This window comes from Amphiura filiformis, unplaced genomic scaffold, assembly GCF_039555335.1.
Source record: "Amphiura filiformis unplaced genomic scaffold, Afil_fr2py scaffold_100, whole genome shotgun sequence".
NCBI classification, from domain to species: Eukaryota; Metazoa; Echinodermata; class Ophiuroidea; order Amphilepidida; family Amphiuridae; genus Amphiura; species Amphiura filiformis.
The window spans coordinates 24,612-44,644 of NW_027305564.1; the positions used below are offsets into that span (position 1 = coordinate 24,612).

Below are 20,033 nucleotides of genomic sequence, written 5' to 3' on the forward strand. Positions count from 1 at the left end.
GTATTGTAGTGCAGTGTATACCAATATAACTCTACACTACACTGCACTGTAAGAGAATAGGCTAGATGCACATGTATATAGAACTTGAAGCAGTGGAAATCACATGCACATAAATGGCGACAGAAAAATTGACGAAAAGTTACCTTCATGTCCCACGTAAAGAGCCCTTTATTGGGATGTCCGTGGGACAACAGTTGTATCAAATGGCTCACAAGTATGCAGATAAAGAAATGTATGTATTTTATGTTGACAAAGAGAGGATTACTTTCAAACAAATGAAAGATCAGGTATGTATTTTTATATATATGGAGGTGTTTGATATGTATTCACCGATTTAGTCGCCAGATATTATTATGGAAGTGCATGATACTTGATGACGGGAATTAATTAACGTGATTGCAAAAGCGTTTCCTTGAAAAATAATAATTCGTGCAAAAAGATACATGTATACATATATCTACATTTTGTTGACGGAGCCTGAACCATTTCCTCCGGGATTTCCTCACTTGAACCCATGTATCTCATAATGCACAGTTTATCATTTATCGCTACGTGTCTTGAATTTTTTAATAGCTATTTTAGCCTACCAACCTTGTGGTAATACCTAATATCTCACACCCAAGTTTGTATGCATGCCTTAAATGTCTTACTGACACAAAAATTTGCCCCTGAAAATATGTTGTGTTTTTGTGATAAAGAAGGCGCGTGGAGCGCGTAAAATTTTGCATGCTCTATAGATTGTACTCACATTTCGATTGTGAAGTTACAGATTGCGCGCGCAGCGCGAGAAAATTTTGAGTCACAAACCCATAAGGGGCTGTGCAATGATATGAGCCCCGGGGGGGTAACATTTCCAAACGGCTCGCCAAAAATCGCTTGCCCTCCTCTCGGCCCGCCAAAAATCGCTTGCCCCCCCACCCCGTCTCGGCCCGCCAAAATTCTTTGCCCCCACCCCTTGAACATGCCAAATTTTTGTGATCCCAAATTGCAAACCCGATGGTCTAGATGTATGTTGCGAGCGCAGCGAGCAGGAAAATTTGCATATTTAAGCGTTTCCGTACTGTTTTCCTAAGTCTTTTTAGAGCGTTTTATTAAAAGGCGCCCCATGAATGCGTGCCAAAAATCGCTTGCCCCCCACCCTCGGCTTGCCAAAATTGCTTGCCCCCCCCAATTTTACCCTCATAATTTTTGCACAGCCCCTAATAATCTATAACCCCACTATTTTGGGTGTTAAAAATTATAGCGCCCCTATTTTCATAGTACATTAAAAAGGCATTTCGTGAACCAGGGCCTCATCCCCCATTTTTCACAAAAAGCTGAGATTTTTATACCACTGGAAACCTCTGGCTGCATAATGTTTATGTACAAAAATTATCATTTGATTCCATATGTGTAGTTACACCCCACAGCATAATAATAATATTAATAATGACAATATAAATACATTCACAAAATAAGGAACACACGCTCTGTCACCCGTAGACCCCCTATTTTTCAAATTGAACAGTAACTTTCATTTATCACTGATTTTGTTAATTACGGTATTTTGAAAAACAGCAAATTTGAAGCCATATAACTAGAAATTCAATGTTCGAGGTTTCTGTGGCGCTGTTTCGGCTCTCACCCAAGGATTTCATAAAAAAAAAAAAGATCATGTTCTCACCCAATGGCCCCATATTTTTTACATTTTGCTCTCACCGAATGCCAAAAATCATGCTCTCACCCAATGACCCCATATTTTTTTACATTTTTCTCTCACCTAACTGGGTAAGTCCATATGATATCAAGGAGGTCCCCCACCTGACCCCCTCAGATTTGCTTTATATTTTAGTCATATGTTGTACCTGTAAAAATATTAAAAACCTGCAAATTTGAGGTCTGTAGCTCTTACGGATTTTCTGTGGCAGCCATTTAAAGTTGAAGTATGGTGGTCTAAATTTGGACTCAAAAGTTGCCCTTTAAATAAATGTCATCTTTGGGAGTCTGTGACTTCTTTACAAAAAGAGAGAGAGGTCTGAAACCTTGTATACACACTAACTGCATGACAATTTGTCAAAAAGTAAAAAAAAATCTGTAATTGCGCGTTGTGTCACGGGGTCATTAAATATGCAAGAAAAAATGTAATGTTTTGTAAACTAGCAAGTATAGCTCCCCTAAATTCACATTTTTTGTCAGATTAATTATTCTTTGTTGTCACTGATGCTAAATATAGGATAAATACAATACATATCCAAACAATTGAGGTCACAACTCATTTACATTTCGAACAGCGCCCTCACGAAGATGAAATTTATTTTCAGGGGGTCCAAAGTCGATGTGGTCCACCTTCAAAATTTATAAAACATTTTATTTTTTATATGACTACTAGTCTTATATTACAACTTTGCAAAGTCTCAGTAATTGTCTAGGTTGACTTCATATAAAACGACAAGCCCAAAGTTGACCATTTTCTTATGATTGCATGTACTGCAAAGGTGCCGAATTTGGAAGGCTTAAAGTCAAATTGGCCCCAATATTGAAAATAAAATGGAAATTAAAGTAAATAGGGCCAATAACTACGCATCTAGTCATTTATTTTCAATATTGTGGCCATTTTGACTTTTAAACCTTCCGAATTCGGCACATGTGAATTTAGGGGGACTAAAACTTGCCAGTATACAAAACATTAATGTTTTAGCCCCTAAATTCACATTTGTTGTCAGAATAATTGTTTTTTGTTGTCACTGATGCGATATATTTGGCCGTGCGTTTTAACCTCGCCGACTTTTCGTCACACACTGATTTTTGAAATTTGCGACACTCTTTCACCTTCAAATGCCCATATTTTTCAAACCATACCCCCAGCATGATAAAAGTATACATTTTCTGAAAGGAAATTGAACAAAGAATCCAAAAAGAGACTCAGAAATACTGTCAGATGTAAGGTTCAAATGCTACATTTATGTGAATGAGACAAAACATCAACTGACAGTGGTACAGAAGGGTATAATGTCACTAACATTTCTGTGTTACCCCTACATCTTATTTTATGTCATTTTCTAATAGATCATAGTAAGGTCTTTCCTGCAATATATAAATGTATGGGGGTTATCACTTTCGTAAAATGATACAACCCTTCAAAAAGTGACCAAAATAGAATTAATTTTTCTTATTGTCTTGGAGGACATTGGCCTATCATATACCCTAAAGCAGCTAACTATTTTAACTTTGTACAAAATACAAGTGTGGATAATAATGTCAGCTTTCTTTTGATACCAAATTTATTGATAAACACTAATTTTTAAGGAAAATAGCAACATATTTGCACACCGACTACGAGGCTCCCAAAATGAAAACTTGGCTTACAGTTTTGTGCAGAGTGCCCCGCTACCTCCACCACCCCTGCCTTGGCCAATTGGATTGAGTCCCATTCTATAGATGTTCAAGATATCTTACTGACACCTTTCCACAATTAATAATGGTGTTTTAGCTGTCATTTGATACCAAATTTACTATCAAATCTATTTTTATTCCAATGATACATTAAAAAAACTAATGACCACAGTGAAAAATGTGACGCCACTCACCCATTTTAGATGTTGAGTTCAAAGCACTTGCCCCTATCATTAGCTCAAGGCAGTTTATTGTTTCAACTATTTTACAGAATAAAAGTTCAGATAACCATGTCAGCTTTCTTTTGATACCAAATTTATTGATATACACTAGTTTTTAAAGAAAATTTCAACATTTTTGCACTGCGCGGCACCAAAAATGAAATTTCCCATTGAGTTTGCACATAGTGAGCCGCTGCCTCATGAGCCGCTGCCTCCACCACCCCTGACTTGGGTCAATGGATTGAATGCCATTCTGCTTCTGATCAAGATACCTTCATGTAACTTTCCATAGTTCATCATTAATATATTAGCTTTCATTTGCTACCAAATTTATTGCCATAGCTTCTTTACTTTCAAAGATATGCTAAAAAAACAAAACGATCATGGCGAAAAGTGTGACACCACCACCCTTTTTGGGTGTTCAGTTCAAAACTCATGGCCATAGGACAAATACAATGCATATCCAAGACATAGAGGTGACAATTTATTTACATTTCGAACAGCGCCCTCGCAAAGATGAAATTTAAGTTGCAAATTCAACATTTTCAGGGGGCCCAAAGTCAATGTGGTCAACCTTCAAAATTCATAAAACATCACTTTTATATGACTACTAGTCTTAAAGTACAACTTTGCTATATCCCAGTAATTTTATAGGTTGACTTCATATAAAACGACAAGCCCAAAGTTGACCATTGTCTTATGATTGTATGTACTGCAAATGTGCCGAATTCGGAAGGTTTTAAAGTCAAAATGGCCACAATATTGAAAATAAATGACTAGATGCGTAGTTATTGGCCCTATTTACTTTAATTTCCATTTTATTTTCAATATTGGGGCCAATTTGACTTTAACCCTTCCAAATTCGGCACATTTGCAGTACATGCAATCATAAGAAAATGGTCAACTTTGGGCTTGTCGTTTTATATGAAGTCAACCTAGACAATTACTGGGACTTTGCAAAGTTGTAATTTAAGACTAGTAGTCATATAAAAAATGTTTTATAAATTTTGAAGGTGGACCACATCGACTTTGGACCCCTGAAAATGTTGAATTTGCAATAAATTTCATCTTCGTGAGGGCGCTGTTCGAAATGTGAATGAGTTGTGACCTCAATTTTTGGATATGTATTGTATTTATCCTATATTTAGCATCAGTGACAACAAAAAATAATTAATCTGACAAAAAATGTGAATTTAGAGGGGCTAAACTTGCCAGTTTACAAAACATTACATTTTTTCTTGCATATTTAATGACCCCGTGACACAACGCGCAATTACAGATTTTTTTTTTTATAACTTTTTGACAAATTGGGCATGCAGTTAGTGTGTATACAAGGTTTCAGACCTCTCTCTTATTTTGTAAAGAAGTCACAGACTCCCAAAGATGACATTTATTTAAAGGGCAACTTTTGAATCCAAATTTAGACCCCCATACTCCAACTTTAAATGGCTGCCACAGAAAATCCGTAAGAGCTACAGACCTCAAATTTGCAGGTTTTAATATTTTTACAGGTACAACATATGACTAAAATATAAAGCAAATCTGAGGGGGTCAGGTGGGGACCTCCTTGATATCATATGGACTTACCCAACTGCGAAAGTGCCAGCCCTACACCTATATCCATTTCAGATTGAAGTGCCCCCCCCCGATTACTGCTCAGTCGATAGACAATGTGTTGTAATTTCGTTCTGGTGTAATTTTGCGATATTTTTGCCGAACGAATTAATCTGGAAGAAATTTTTTGTACATAAACATTATGTAGCTAGAGGTTTCCAGTGGTATAAACATTTATATGACCATGATGAATTTGTGCCAGCTATATTATATGTCTACATTTTAATAGCTGAGGGGAATGCTTTAAGCGTTTTCAATGACAGTTAAATAGGAAAATTATTGCAGCATTGTCATTATCATCATCATCAGCTCATCATTATCTTCAGTCTTCAGTATCATCATCAAGGCCTAAAAACATTTTTCTTGCGTCCACAACAGGCAGGCCAAAACAATTTTCCTGAAAAAATTGCTTTAATTAACATGTTCTGCTTATAGTTTCTGTAATAATTGTCTTTGGTTTCAATTTTGAACATTATGCAGTCATGTCTACAGCAGAATTCACCACGACCTTTGCAGGACTTAAACCCCATTAAACCAAGATAAACCTCATTGAAAACAGCTCAACTATGTTAAATCAGGGATGTGTCTCATAGCCCTGGTTAAATCCATAAAAATATGTTTCTGATTTACCTGTGCGATATTTCAATGTGCTGTGATGAAATAGAACAGAACAATACTGAGCGTGGCCTTTGTTTCCGAAATGAGAACAATAATTTTTTAGCTCCCTATCGGGCAGTCAGAACTTCATATTTGGGAGGGCTCGACAACAATCTTCCCAAAATCGCATTTTAATCATTTTTAGATGCCCATAGAGGGAAAGAATTGAACATTTTTACAGCTACTATGGCGAAAATTGATCAAACCGATCACACGATGGTGCTCGTTCGAAGTTGGAGCTATCGCGAGTCAGCTGTTGAGCACATTGCCATTGAAATTACACGTCCGACTGTTATGAAATTTTGGAAGACTCTCTTCGGGAAAACAGCTCGACAACAGCTTTCCCGTGACATTTGTTACTTCAAATTGTAGTATGTTAAGGATGAACATTATAATTCACATGTGAGCTTCTATGGCTATTATTGGGTGAAGGGTTTTCCCACCAGCCCACTAACTAGTCCATTGTCTATACCTACAGTACAGTGAGTGAGCTAGAGGTCAATCGTCAATTGGAGCGCTGTGTGTGCACTGAATAGGAAAAACGGACAGTAACTGCATAATGATTACATGTATGTATTATGTTTCCCTTTGAACAGCGCTTGCGCTGGGGTCCGTACATATTTGAATTTCATTGCATTGTATTGTATTGTATTGTATTGTTTTATTGTAGGCTTATTGCATTGTATATTGATACCATTTCAGAGCCAGAAGTTTGCTTCCTCCCTCATTGCAAAGGGCTACAAGAAGGGTGATACTATAGCAGTATGGGGTGCGAATCACTCGGAATGGCTGGTGGCTCTCTTTGCAACGATGCAACTCGGAATGCTGTTGGTAATAAAAATTTCCCTTCCCTTTCCTCTCTCTGTCCCTCCCTCTCTTTCTCTCTTACACTTTTGCGCATTCTCGTAATCGGAGTACTGTGGTTTTTTCATAGTTAACCTTGCTGTTTCATTTTTTTGGTGAGAAATCCAACATTCAAGGCTTTGACTAAATGGTATTAAAAGAACAGAATGTTCTCTACTTTGAGCATGACGCTGGTGAGAAAATGGGCATGTTTTCGACTCAAAAGTTTCATCAAGCGGAAAGTGCTACAACCAGTTGAGTTTGTGTACTAGGTATATACTGTACTGAAGTTTAAGTTAGACTGAAAGAAAATGTGTTGCTAAAAAGATTTGACCAAATTGAGATAATAAATACAGAAGAAAAACAAATATCATGGAAAAAAAATACAGAATGTGAACTTTTCAACCCTACTTGAGCAATTTTGAACAAAGAACATGCAATAAAAGCTAAATGAAAAATATGGGTCTCTTTTCCTTAAAAAGTCATGAAATTGACACAAAGTGGGTTTCTTGACGAAATTTCATGGTAAACATAATAGATGTCACTGTAAGATTTAAGGAACATATTGAGCTATTTCATTTGATACCAAATTTCCCATGGTAACACTTGTAGTTTCAAAGTACAGAACATTTTTCATATTTTGGGAAATGTCCTTGTTTGCATGGAATCGCCCATGACAAAGTATTATTGTTGTTGTTTTCCTAGGTGCCACTGAGATTAGAATTTCCGGAAGCAACGATTGTAGCCTTACTAAACAAGGTAAGAAATAAAATGAATAAGTCTGTATCGAAATTATTATTACACGTGATTTATTTTATCGAAACGCCTGCAACTGCCAAATGCCACATTAGGCTCCTTTTGAAAATAATGACCCGATTCTATAGTTGAATTGAATGAAATTTTTCAGGATTAAGTTTACCAAAAAGTGCTCCATGTATACTTACCTGACATTTTGATGTGCCAGTCTTGTGTCCCCAGGTAACATTAATTTTGATACAGCCTGTATATTATTTTTCTCAATGGTGTCAATTTAGCTCACTTCGGTTCTGTTTTATTTCATCACAACACACATTGGCGCAAGTAAAGAATATTGCAATGCAGAGTACATGTAGGCATTTATTGATATTAATAATAGTACCGTATACAAAATGCAATACATAAAATAATATACAAAATGGCATAATATTACCAGATTAGGTTACGAAGTAACTCTATGTGTAAGATATGGACGGCGCAGAAACGCAGAACGTGTAGAATTGTCGCTCCATTATGCAAAACAACATAGGCTAGTATACATACATACATACATACATATACATACATACATACATATTTTATTTATTTCCATCATATCAAAATACATGCAAGCAAATTTAACAAAACGGCAAAATAGAATTAAAAAAAATATGGCGGAGATGTAACAAAAGGCAAAAGCCTGAATTGAGCGTTACACCACCTTAACCCAGATTGTAATGCAGAGTATATGTAGGCATTTATTGGTATTAATTAGTACCGTACACAAAATGCAATAAAATAATATACAAAATGACATAATATTACCAGATTACTATACAAGTAATGTGTAAGATATGGACGGCGCAGAAACGCAGAACGTGTAGAATTGTCGCTCCATTATGCAAAAGAACATAGGCTAGTATATAGAACTGATTAATACAATATAAGACAAGACAAGCACCCAATCATATTCACGTTAGAAATAGTGACCAAATCCAGGAGACCAGACACACACTCTACTCACGCATGCAGATTACAGAAAAAAGAGCAAATAAGACAACCTTATCAAGAAGGACAAAAACAGTATGGGAGCTGAAATACTTCCATGTAGCAGTTCCAAGGTCCAGAGGCTTAACCAATGAGACACTGAGAACTTTCTGGGTCTGACAAATAAGGAAACAAAGACGGCACTAGGTCCTGACACTATACCAAGAGGAGCGCTACTACCTATAAGCCTACGTAGTGGCTGGGAAGAAATACCAAGACCCCGGGAACAAGTCATTTGGTAGTTGGGTGGACCTCCTGTTCCTCCTGTTGAAGAAGACCCGAAAGATATGCCAATAGTACATCCAATTTGAAGGCCAGGATCCTGTGTTATTAGTGGTCTTGAATGGTGCTTGCATTTTCTTCAAAGGATTCTAGCTTACACTGGAAGCCTGGCCCTCTGGACTCCATCCCAAGAGGCCATACTGGTCAAGTAGGGACAATAAGTTTACACGTTGGTATTTTTTATAGCCGTAAAGTAAACTCAACCCAGAAAGTATCGAAACGATTATAGATGGTCAGATATATCGGGAACTGAAATATATAGCAAAAACTTATTTAATGTATATAAAGCGCAGCTATCTCCTGCGCATTTTGATACCTCTTTTGTCGCTCTACGATATCATTTGATCGATTTCTGGGCGCTTGAGTGGCTTCAAGACCGATTTTGAAGTTGCACTTAGCTCCTATTCAAGCCAAATGCCTTGTACTGTGACCAATAAATGACCATTGCTTTTGTCCGCCAAATTCAAATGGGTATGTGTGTCGCGTGTTGGATAAATTGATTGCAAAGAGTCCTGATCTTAATCCACTAGAACACTTGTGGGACACTCTCAAGAGGAAAGCTAACAAGGCAATCAAGCCTGACACCACCTTAGAAGGCCTTCGGTGCATCCTGCTCAGGAAATGGTGAGACATTGACCAAGGAAAGATAAGACATCTTGTTCAGAGCATGCGACGACGAATCAAGGCAGTGATAGACAATGATGGTGGGCACACCAAGCATGCCAAGTATTGAGATGTCAGCAGAAAGAGTTCATGACATAAGTCAGAGATAAGTAAAGGGTAGCAAGTATTGAAGTTGGAAGTCGAAGGAGTAAAATAAAGTAAAGTTCATGGTTAAGTAAACAGAGCACGTCGGTGTCCTTTGTCTTGATTTTGTGTGTATATGTGTGTGTGTGTATATGTGTGTGTGTGTACGACGAACGCATTTGGCTTGAATAGGAGGTAAGTGCAACTTTCAAAATCCGATTTGAAGCCACTCAAGCGCCCATAACTCAACCAAATGATATCATAGAGCAACAAAAAAGAGGTATCAAAATGCGCAGGAGAAAGCTGCGCTTTATATACATTAAATAAGTTTTTGCTATATATTTCAGTTCCCGATATATCTGACCATCTATGATCGTTTCGATACTTTCTTTTTGACCTGCCAAAGAATCTCTGCCCCTCCCTTTTGGCCTGCCACAGCCCCTGGACACGGCACACTTTAGCGATTGAAGTTACGGACACATTTTCTGATTGAATATTCAATCGGTCACCGACTGAAGTTCAAAACCTCTCAATAAAAGTTTTATAGTGAATTTTCAAGAAAAACTGGCTTGTTTTCCACACAGTTGTGGCAATCCGATGTGTTCCCTTCAAGACACCATTGAGAAAGGCAACATAATTGGATTGGCGAAAATGTATAGAAAATAAGCTTTTTCTAGGAATTTTACTATGGGGTGAAATCAAAACTCAACTCAACCGGCGGTTCCTTCCGGTTGGAGCCGGTATTTATTGTTCTAACGCTGTTTTGATTTCATCCCATGAAAACTTTTAAATCTGATTTTGAAATTCCCGATGAATCTCTTTATAACCTTGTGCCAATTAAATATAATTTTTATTATTACAGCTCAAGTGCAAAGGGCTTATCCTGACGAGATCGCCGTCAAACATATTGGACAGGGTGTATGAAATATTTCCAGAGCTAATGGACACATCTAACGATGGATTTCATTCTGAACGGTATGAAGTCGTAAAGTGTACCTTACATCAAACAATAAACTATAAATAAACAGAGTGCACACATGAAAATTGACTAAGTTTGGTTTCTGACACTGAATATGTTTTGTAATGTTGGCTATTGCCTTGACGTTGGAGAAGGCTAATGTAGATGTTTATGAATATTATTTTTTTCTATAATGATGTATATTCATACGTAGCGGTAAACGTAAATAGCCTATTTTTTTTCTAGTTTTCCAGGTATGGAGTTCTTCATCATTAGTGGTACCGTTCCAGGACATTTATCTTTGAGAAAGTAAGGCAATGACAACAGTTTTTTTTTTTCATTATAATTATTTCATTAACATGTAAACGAATATCAAATAGCTGAAATTATTAATAAAAGTATATGCTAGCGATATTTAGCGTCACATTAATTATGAAAAACACAAACTGTAATCAGAATATTTGCACTGTTTTTCTTCTAAACATTATTAGGTGTGTGTATAGCTACGATGAATTCATGACGTTTGGTAGTGAGGCTGATATGGACAACGTGAATAAAATCTGCATGTCTATTGATATGGATGAACCATGCTCTGTAGTGTTTACATCCGTAAGTAAAAAGCCATACATGCTTTCTCATGAAATATCGCTTTAAAATATGTTTCGACCTTCCCGTTTATTACGAAATCTAAAATAAGCCCCTTCACAATTGATTCCGAGTTTCTGTTGGAGATTGTAAAAATAAAAGATGAGGTAACATTTAATTATTAATTTAATTTTATTTATTTGGAAACGAGTCGTCACAGCCTAATAAGTAATATCAACTGTACATTTTGTCACTGCCGATTTAATTATATTGCAATTATGGTTTATACATTGATAATAATGGGTGTTCATTGTTTGTTCAGCATCATACTAAAGATGATCAAAGTAAGGAAGTAGCAAATTAATGTAATTAAAATGTTATTGATTAGAGAAAGTATCAAATAAGAATCAAATAAATAAACATTCTGTAATTCTCAATTTTGGATGCGGGATTGGAAACGGTAAACTCAAAATCAATTGTGAAGGGCCTGTGGGATTTTGATTTACTAAAGGAACTAATTATAGCTTAATAGTATAGGCCTAGTAGACGCCTTTTATTCTATCCTTATAGGGCAAATTTGACTAATTTTTGCTTGCTTAAAGTTGATGCCTAACATCTTGAGCAATACAAGAAATATGAGGTGAGGGGTCAAAACTCAAAAATGTTTCATTAGTCTGGAGTTATTAGTAAAAAGATCAAAAGTTGAAATTTGATGGCCTTAAGATGGGTCAAACACAGAAATAGATTTCGATCAAAGTTGTCTCAAAATGTTTGTCTTTTGTCTTGTTAGAATATTTAGAATAAGAATAGTTTAAAATAACGCGGGAAAATACGTCAACAAAATTGACTAAACAGTAGTAATACACCATGTAATAATACATGCAATTTATTAAACGCCTTATATTGCACGCAACCACAAAACGTATTACAATATACAGTGTACTCCGGTTATATATAAATGCGCTTTTATAAATGCGCAATTGACCACCTCCGCGTTGCCACAATAGCTTATAGAGAGTAAGTCTCGGAGTGACCTTCTACATAGCGAGTGATCTTTCTATACAATTGAATATTTGAATACAAAACCCACCCAAGTCCATACGTTGGCTAAATTGAGTTAAGCATGGGAAATTGTTGCTATACATAGGCCTGTCATATGTATGAAAGAACAACTCAAATTCATCCTCTGTGTCTATTGAGCATGTGAAAAATAGCATGTATGAAAGAACCACACAATTCCATGATTTGAGTCTTGTAACACATTGATTGAAAACCAGTATGTATAAAAGTCCACTTGTAACACATTCATTGCTAGAAAGTGACTTTTGAAAAAAAAATGGGTTCAATAAAGGAAAGTGTGTGGTCTATATTACATGGCAGAATGCGTATCAACATTATACATACCTGTGTGCTTTATTTTGTATTATCTTACTAGTGGTAATCTCATTCTAACATTGTTGTCTTTGTATATGATTCAAAAAACCACCCAAATCCAAAATTTAAAATGAACCCCACGAAGTCCCTGAAATGCTAATCGTCATAGCTAATACAGGTTAATCCACTCATTTGCACATAAAACTTACTATATTGACCAGGTAAATCTAACTGAAGGAATTAAAATGATACACGGGTTCAAAATCACTTCCCATGGACTTGGGTGGGTTTTGTATTCATGTATTCAATTGAATGCAAAGGCGGAACAACATGAGACTGCTGTGCAGCAAAATTATCTATTTTGTTCAACTTCGTGATTATATTGTAAACGTTTCCGTCCTGGAATATATTTTTCCGTCGTCAAATACTTTCAAAATGTTGTTTTTGATAACATATTACAAACTGTAATTGCAAAATGTGTAACAATTTTGCAATTCAATTAATACTTAAATTTGATGATATTTATCTATAGAGTTCCTGCCCCTTTCTGTATAGTGGTCAATGCATGAGGATTTGGTCACGCTTGCTGGTCTTGGTATAAAAGCGCATTTATAGATATAACTGAATTACGCTGATATACAACTCTAAAATTACAATAACTTACAAGATACATATTTGGTGCATACGCACCAATATGAACCTCGCGCCAATCGGGCCGTCTTCACGTACCAGAGGTAAAGTTTGACATATCGCACGACTCTGGGATATTTGGTTAAAAAGATAGAGGGTTAAATGCACAAAGTACAAAAAGGTAACTAGCCTATATCTCATTAACCAATGATCGTACAGATGCGCGACCACTGACTTTTTTTGTTCCTTATGACCAGAGGAAGAGTTTGACATATGGCATGACTCTGTGGTATATTTGGTTAAAAAGATAGAGGGTTAAATGCACGAAGTTGAAAAAAAGTGACTATATCTCATTAACCAATGATCGTACAGATGCGCGACCACTGACTTTTTTTTGTTCCTTATGACCAGAGGAAGAGTTTGACATATCGCACGACTCTGTGGTATATTTGGTTCAAAAGATAGAGGGTTAAATGCACGAAGTAGAACAAAGTGACTATATCTCATTAACCAATGATCCTACAGAGATGTGACCACTGACTTTTTTGTTCCTTATGACCAGAGGAAAAGTTTGACATATCGCACGACTCTGTGGTATATTTGGCTAAAAAGATAGAGGGTTAAGTGCACAAAGTACAATAAGTGACTATATCTCATTAACCAATGATCGTACAAATACGCGGCCGCTGACTTTTTTGTTCTTTATGACCAGAGGAAAAGATATGCGCCCGCTGACTTTTTTGTTCCTTAAAACCAGAGGAAAAATTTGACATATCACACGACTCTCTATGATGATTGGTTAAAAAGAGAACAAAGTTCACAAAAGTACAAAAAGTGACTATTATCTCTTTAACCAATGATCCTACAGAAATGCGACAACTGTCCGTTTGTTCCTGATGATCAGACGAAAAGTTTGACATATCGCACGACTACACACGGCTCTCTAGGAGTTCTAGGATCATTGGTTAATGTTTAAGCGTGTATGTCCCTAATGGTACACCGTATTAACCTCAAACACCCCTCCTAAATTAATCGAAGAGTCCAAAATGTGTATAACCAATCAGCAGTAAGAAAAATGTCGATATCAATTTGCCCATGACTATCACTGACGGGTCACTGGCCTCAATGGTCAGAGTACGCATGTGCAATTCAGCCTCTATACAGCAAACAAAAGTCATAGAACGTCTAAAATATACAAAAACTCTTAAAATACTAAAATTTCACGTTTATTATACTAGTATATACACATTATCATCGTTTGAATATTTGTTTTGATGAAAGTGTCATAAATATTTAAATGAAGGTAAATATAATTTAAGTAAAACAGGCTTTTCTTCAATTCTCCACGTTCCGCTCAGAAGTGAACACTAATACTCGCGCCTCCCGGCGCGAGTAATAAAGCTATGGTGAATAGAGCACTATTTAGCAAATTGTACAAAAGTAGAATAACAAGGTTCAAAACCTAACATTTCAAGCTCATACTGCGCAGTTTGCCAGGTGTAATCCACCAATATGCAAAGAACGTGGTAACGTATGGAGCCCAAATTTCAACTTTTGACCTTTTCGCCAATAACTCCAAACTGACAAGTAGGTAGATGACCTGAGGAATATTTTCGAATAAGTTTTTTACCAAATCGGAGTTTTGAGTTTTGATCCCTGAACTTTGACTCTGAATTTATACGAATGGCAAATAGTGCCCACTGGGCACACGTTTTATTCCTATTCAATACATCTCACATATCAATATTAAAACATGTTATGCATATCCAACTTTGCATCCACAAGCAAATTCTAACCGAACTTAAGTACATGCGATGACGATGTATAAGTATCAGCCTGTTTGATTACTTTCAGTGAATGCGGATTGTGTTTCACTGCTGTATATAAAATTTACATAATTATAATTGCAAAGCTGAAACTGTAATTCGTGAGCGAATAAATAAGCTAACTTGTGACCTTTATAACTCTGTAAATCACAGCTTTTGATTAAAACAAAATCATTTCAGGGTAGTACTGGGATGCCCAAAGCGACTGCTATTTCATCACATGCGTTATTGAATGACAGGAAAAATATTGGCTTCAGACTCGAAGAAGAAAGCTTGCAATATGATTTGGTAAGGACGGCTCTTTTTTATAACAGTTTGTATGTATACCGCACATTGTCACAACCGAAAAATTAATATTTTGGACAGGTTAAATTTGAAGATCCACAGGGGTTACAATGGTTAAAATGCTCCAATTTTGATGAAAAATTTTGATCTAAATTTGTTGGTACCTCAGATTACATTTTTATGTTTTACACTACACTGTCTAAAAAGTGTGCAAGTGAAAAGCGCCCTCTTTGGCAATTAGAAAATACTGTTGTGACATGCAGCTTAAATTAACATCAAGGGCGTAGTCTTAGCTTTCAAATGCCTACCATCTTGTAGTGTAGAGATGATACTATCATCTATAGTGTAGAGATTGGTGACCGTATGAACTCACACATATAGCTATTACCTCCTAAGGTTTGATAGGTGGAATATTCGCACGGAGAGCATTCCATATGAGGTCTGTAGATGGTACAAAAGATATTTGATGGCTGACAATGTTTGATTGTGGTATCTCCCGGGGGATCTGGACTGCAAGATCGTGGAATCTTACACACCGCCAAAGCCTATAATTTGGGGTTGGTTTGTTTACATAAAGTTGTATGAAAGAGTGTTTTTGCTCCAACTGTTCCACGGTAGTGTAACGTGGTCAAGGTATTCATATCATATTCTGGAAGTCTGATAACCAGGATCATGATAGTAGTAGGATTGTTTATCTACTAGCATGTCTTCTATACCATTTTCAGTCCCTGTATCATTTTGGTATCAGGTCAGCTGGACGACAAGCTACTTTTAGGAGCTGCCTGTCCGGCAGATTTGTTGCTTTGTTCGCTGGATTTTACACACTGACATTAATATGAACATGTGTACTTCACCATTATATGTTATCACAATACGAGCGTACAACATGCACATAAAACATGTATATGGAACTCATGCCAAAATAATATTTTACAGGAATCAGCCAGGTTCGGAGAAGCGATTACATTTTCAGGAGGTGCCGGATATATTGGACTTATTGCCCCCCTTACAGTAGGACTAACTACTGTCGTCTTATTTCCAGAATTCAACGCTGAGACTATGGCTAAATCTTTACAGGATGAAAGGTATTCATGAATAAGATTCACAAAAGTTTATTCCCGCAATAAAACACTGTGATATACGACTTGCTTTAGTAAATCATTTAGGTATATATTTAGAACAGGTGCGTAGCAAGCGGGTGGACAGGATGGACGAAATGCAATTGGCTCCGAGGGTTCAGGGGACTGCATGAAGCAAAAGGGACAATGAGTTGGGTTAGGGATAGGACTGATAAAGGAGATGTTAAAAGGGCCTCGCACTCAGTGGCGTGCGCAAAGGGGGGGCAGGGGGCCATGCCCCCACTCTTGTTGGTTATTCGGGGGATTCGGCGAAAAAACGTTAAAAACGTCCAAATTTGTTCCTAATCAGACTCCATTCGGGGAACAGAACAACCTGGCCCCACCACTTTCAATGTGCTGCGCACGCCACTGCCCCGGCAACTGCTCGCACTGCTTCTTGTCCATGTGCCCCCGAGGCTATTGCTACGCCCATGTACTCGGACTATATTATGAATACCTTTTGATCGCGTTATTTGGTACTAGTTCCTTTCGAGAGTGGGTGCATGATGTTATTAGAGTTGCACTGAGTTATTATCAATGATATTTGGTGACAACATCTTTCGTGTCCTAAATAGGTGCATACCCAGATGTTACTTGTACTACCGAAATATTATTAGAGATCATTTTGTTTGGTATAATAAATGCAATGAAATTATTTGAAGGTTATTATATTTTTCAGAGTCACAATGGGCTTTTTCTTCATCCATCATATTCACGATTTATTGAATTTACCAAATCTTAGCGACTATGACTTTTCCAGTTTAGACATTGGTAAGTTGATATAAGTATCGTCCCCTACACATCATATAACTCACAAGATGATTTTAAGTGGATGGAGGGTCTAAAAATATTTGATTATACCCATGTTGATATAATGAACATAAATTACTTCCATGCGTGCTCACCATGGTATGTAACGATTTCAAAGACATAGCAGCATAATATTTTTGTTCATTATACAGGGTGTCTCAATAAAAATAGGCCCTGTGGATTTGGAGACGTAACTTAAAATGTCGGCATTAAAATAAAAACATTTTTACAGATTCAGAAACCACAATGTTTCTTCTTTGCAATGGTGCACAAAGCATCAAAATCCGTTCACGCGTCACTGAGATAATTGGGATTTTACAAATAGACCCATTTTTGAACCGTTCCAATGGGACAATACACATTAAACACAGATGTGCTGCATTGTACTTAGAATGCACAAAAAGAAATAAAGTAAAATTCTCCGTCTTGCTGGGTAAGCAGATTAACCAATCAAATAATCTCTCAAAGCATGTTTTTTACACCTTTCTGTTTAGGTAAACAATATGTGAAAATAATCTTCAAAAAATATTATTCAAACATTTCTCAAGCAACACCATTCAACTTTTAGTTTCTTAGTATACACAAATGTGACCAGAAAAACGCAAAAAAATGGGTTCTTTTCCAAGAATGAATCTCGCGAATGGCGATTAGGGGGTCAAAAACGTTAGTTGGTGCGCGATTAGTGATTTTCAAAACAGCCTAAACAGAATTTGCCCTTTTGAGCAAAAAAACACCCATGGAATTTAGCGCATTTTAACAACAAATAATTGCATTTTTATCTCAAAGGTACGCTGGATTAAAAAGAATGCACCCTTTATGTTTATCATTTCCAATATTCATAAAGTTTGAGCATGATACATATCAGTCGAGGAAACACGTTTTGCAAATTAACGGGACCAATAAAATGACTAAACGCATCAACTAACGTTTTTGAACCCCTAAACATGATTCTTTCTCGGATTTATTTTCTGGTCACCATGGTCACGCATGTGTACACTATGAATCATAACTGACCTGTAGTTTCTTGAGAAATGCACAGAAGGTATATTTTCACAGATTGTTAATCCAAAGAGAAAGGTGTGACAAACATTCTTCGAGAGATTGATTGGTTGGGTGGTTGGATGGTTGATATTTTCAACCCAGCAAGACTGACAGTTACTTCATTCTAAACTACAGCACATCATGTGTGGTACCCCCATTGGAACGGTCCAAAAATGGGTCTATTTGTACAATCCCAATTATCTCAATAATGCGTGAACAGATTTGGATGAATTGAACACCATTTTAAGGAGGAAAGATCACGGTTCCTGAATCTACAAAGAAGTTTTGATTTTACTGCTGACATTTTAAGTTACGTCCCCTAATCCACATGGCCTATTTTTATTGAGACACCCTGTATTTGCGCACTAATGTTTCTAAGAATAATCGATAAAAAATTATGAACATTTAACATCATTTTAAAAAGATCACATCTTGCTTTTCCATATAACAACTACTAAGTGTTTAAATGTTTAATTATGTATTTGCAGTGTGAAATAGTAACAAATAACATAAGCCTTTATTTGAAACAAATATAAAAGTTCAGAATGTAGGAATTTAATACTCATTGTGTAACACATTTTCAGTAAATATCGGGGGAAGCGTTATCCCGTTTGAAATGAGAAGAAAATTGGAGAATATCTGCAAGTATGTAGTTGTAAGTATGAAGTTATCATTGTAATAAATTATTCATTATCGGTTGGTTCACTAGTTATTCATTATCGGATGTATCACTGATACAAAAAATCCTTATAATTTATTTATAATAAATGTAAGCCTACGAAGGTTTTTCATCCAGCGAGCCAAGACGTTGTTTACACCTAATGACATAATATAATCGTAGGACCTTCATTTGTTCTCAAATGCGTGATTATAAATTAACACTTACTCCGATTCTATAATATATGAACTTTATAGTATTGTTTATTTTTGTGTGCCTTATTATGACGCCATATTGAGATTATGTGGAGAATGTTATATCAACAAATAAACAAATTAATAAACTGAATCGGCACATTATATCAATAGATTAGTATGATGTCAGTATGGAATATTAGGAGGTTGCAGCAACTCCACTTCATATTCATGTTACAAAAATTATATAGCTGAGTAAGTGAAGTGTTAATTTAATTTCTTGTTTCTTGTTTTCTTTCTTTACATAGCCATCATATGGCATGACAGAAGTTATGCTAACACACTTAAGTCATCCTAACGACCCAGAAGAGAAGCTAAAAGCAGGAGCGTTGTATCCTATAGGTGGAACAGAGGTAAGGCTCGGATAGAGCAAACCTCGTCAAACGTGTCCACGGGCCTTTCATTTAAGGACTACTCCTCTATTCGTCAAACGGCAAGAGTTTCTAGAATACTGCTAAAATAAGAAAACATTTAATGCTAATTTATTGCACATTCTAGGGAAACGTGGTTACCTTATTTAAATAGCCGAGTGAGAGGGTTTTCAATGAAATATTTTTTGTGTCAAAATTGAAGCATCTCATGTATAAAAGAATATATGAATATTTACTGCACATCATATATAACGATTCGTGATACCAAATTGTGGCACATTTGATGTCGTTTAAGAGGCAGAGAATTTTATTTCAATTTAATATAGGCCAAAATATTTTTTCAATTGAGCAAGAATAAGGATAGAAAAAACGTTGAAAATTCTATGTAAAAATTACATTAGACCCCACCAAAGATTTCTGTTTCCTTTTTATGGTAATCTTAATCTTTTATTTCCGGAAAAAAATGTGGATTTTTTAAATAATTGATAAAAACATCGAACGTGTATACAAGAAAAATGGTAGACTGACTGGCCATACCTCGCAACCGACGCGATGTACTGCAGAGCACGTGGCCGAAATCAAAATCGATTTATGTGTATCATAGT

At 36.3% G+C, this 20,033-nt stretch overlaps 1 protein-coding gene across 2 annotated transcripts in view; it reads left to right on the plus strand.

Annotated features, from left to right (window-relative positions):
- LOC140144942 (medium-chain acyl-CoA ligase ACSF2, mitochondrial-like) overlaps positions 1–20,033 on the plus strand; it is a 25,823-nt gene continuing 5,790 nt past the window's right edge. Inside the window, exons 1-11 of one of the 2 annotated variants that reach the window (XM_072166739.1) lie at positions 1–287; positions 6,567–6,695; positions 7,413–7,466; positions 10,381–10,493; positions 10,723–10,785; positions 10,968–11,085; positions 15,072–15,179; positions 16,113–16,261; positions 16,974–17,065; positions 18,730–18,800; positions 19,306–19,410. In XM_072166739.1, the coding sequence (XP_072022840.1) occupies positions 114–287; positions 6,567–6,695; positions 7,413–7,466; positions 10,381–10,493; positions 10,723–10,785; positions 10,968–11,085; positions 15,072–15,179; positions 16,113–16,261; positions 16,974–17,065; positions 18,730–18,800; positions 19,306–19,410 (1,176 nt within the window). In that variant the 5' untranslated portion in view covers positions 1–113. Of the gene's footprint in view, positions 288–6,144; positions 6,434–6,566; positions 6,696–7,412; positions 7,467–10,380; positions 10,494–10,722; positions 10,786–10,967; positions 11,086–15,071; positions 15,180–16,112; positions 16,262–16,973; positions 17,066–18,729; positions 18,801–19,305; positions 19,411–20,033 lie in introns of those variants that run through there. The other variant, XM_072166740.1, reaches the window with a different exon arrangement.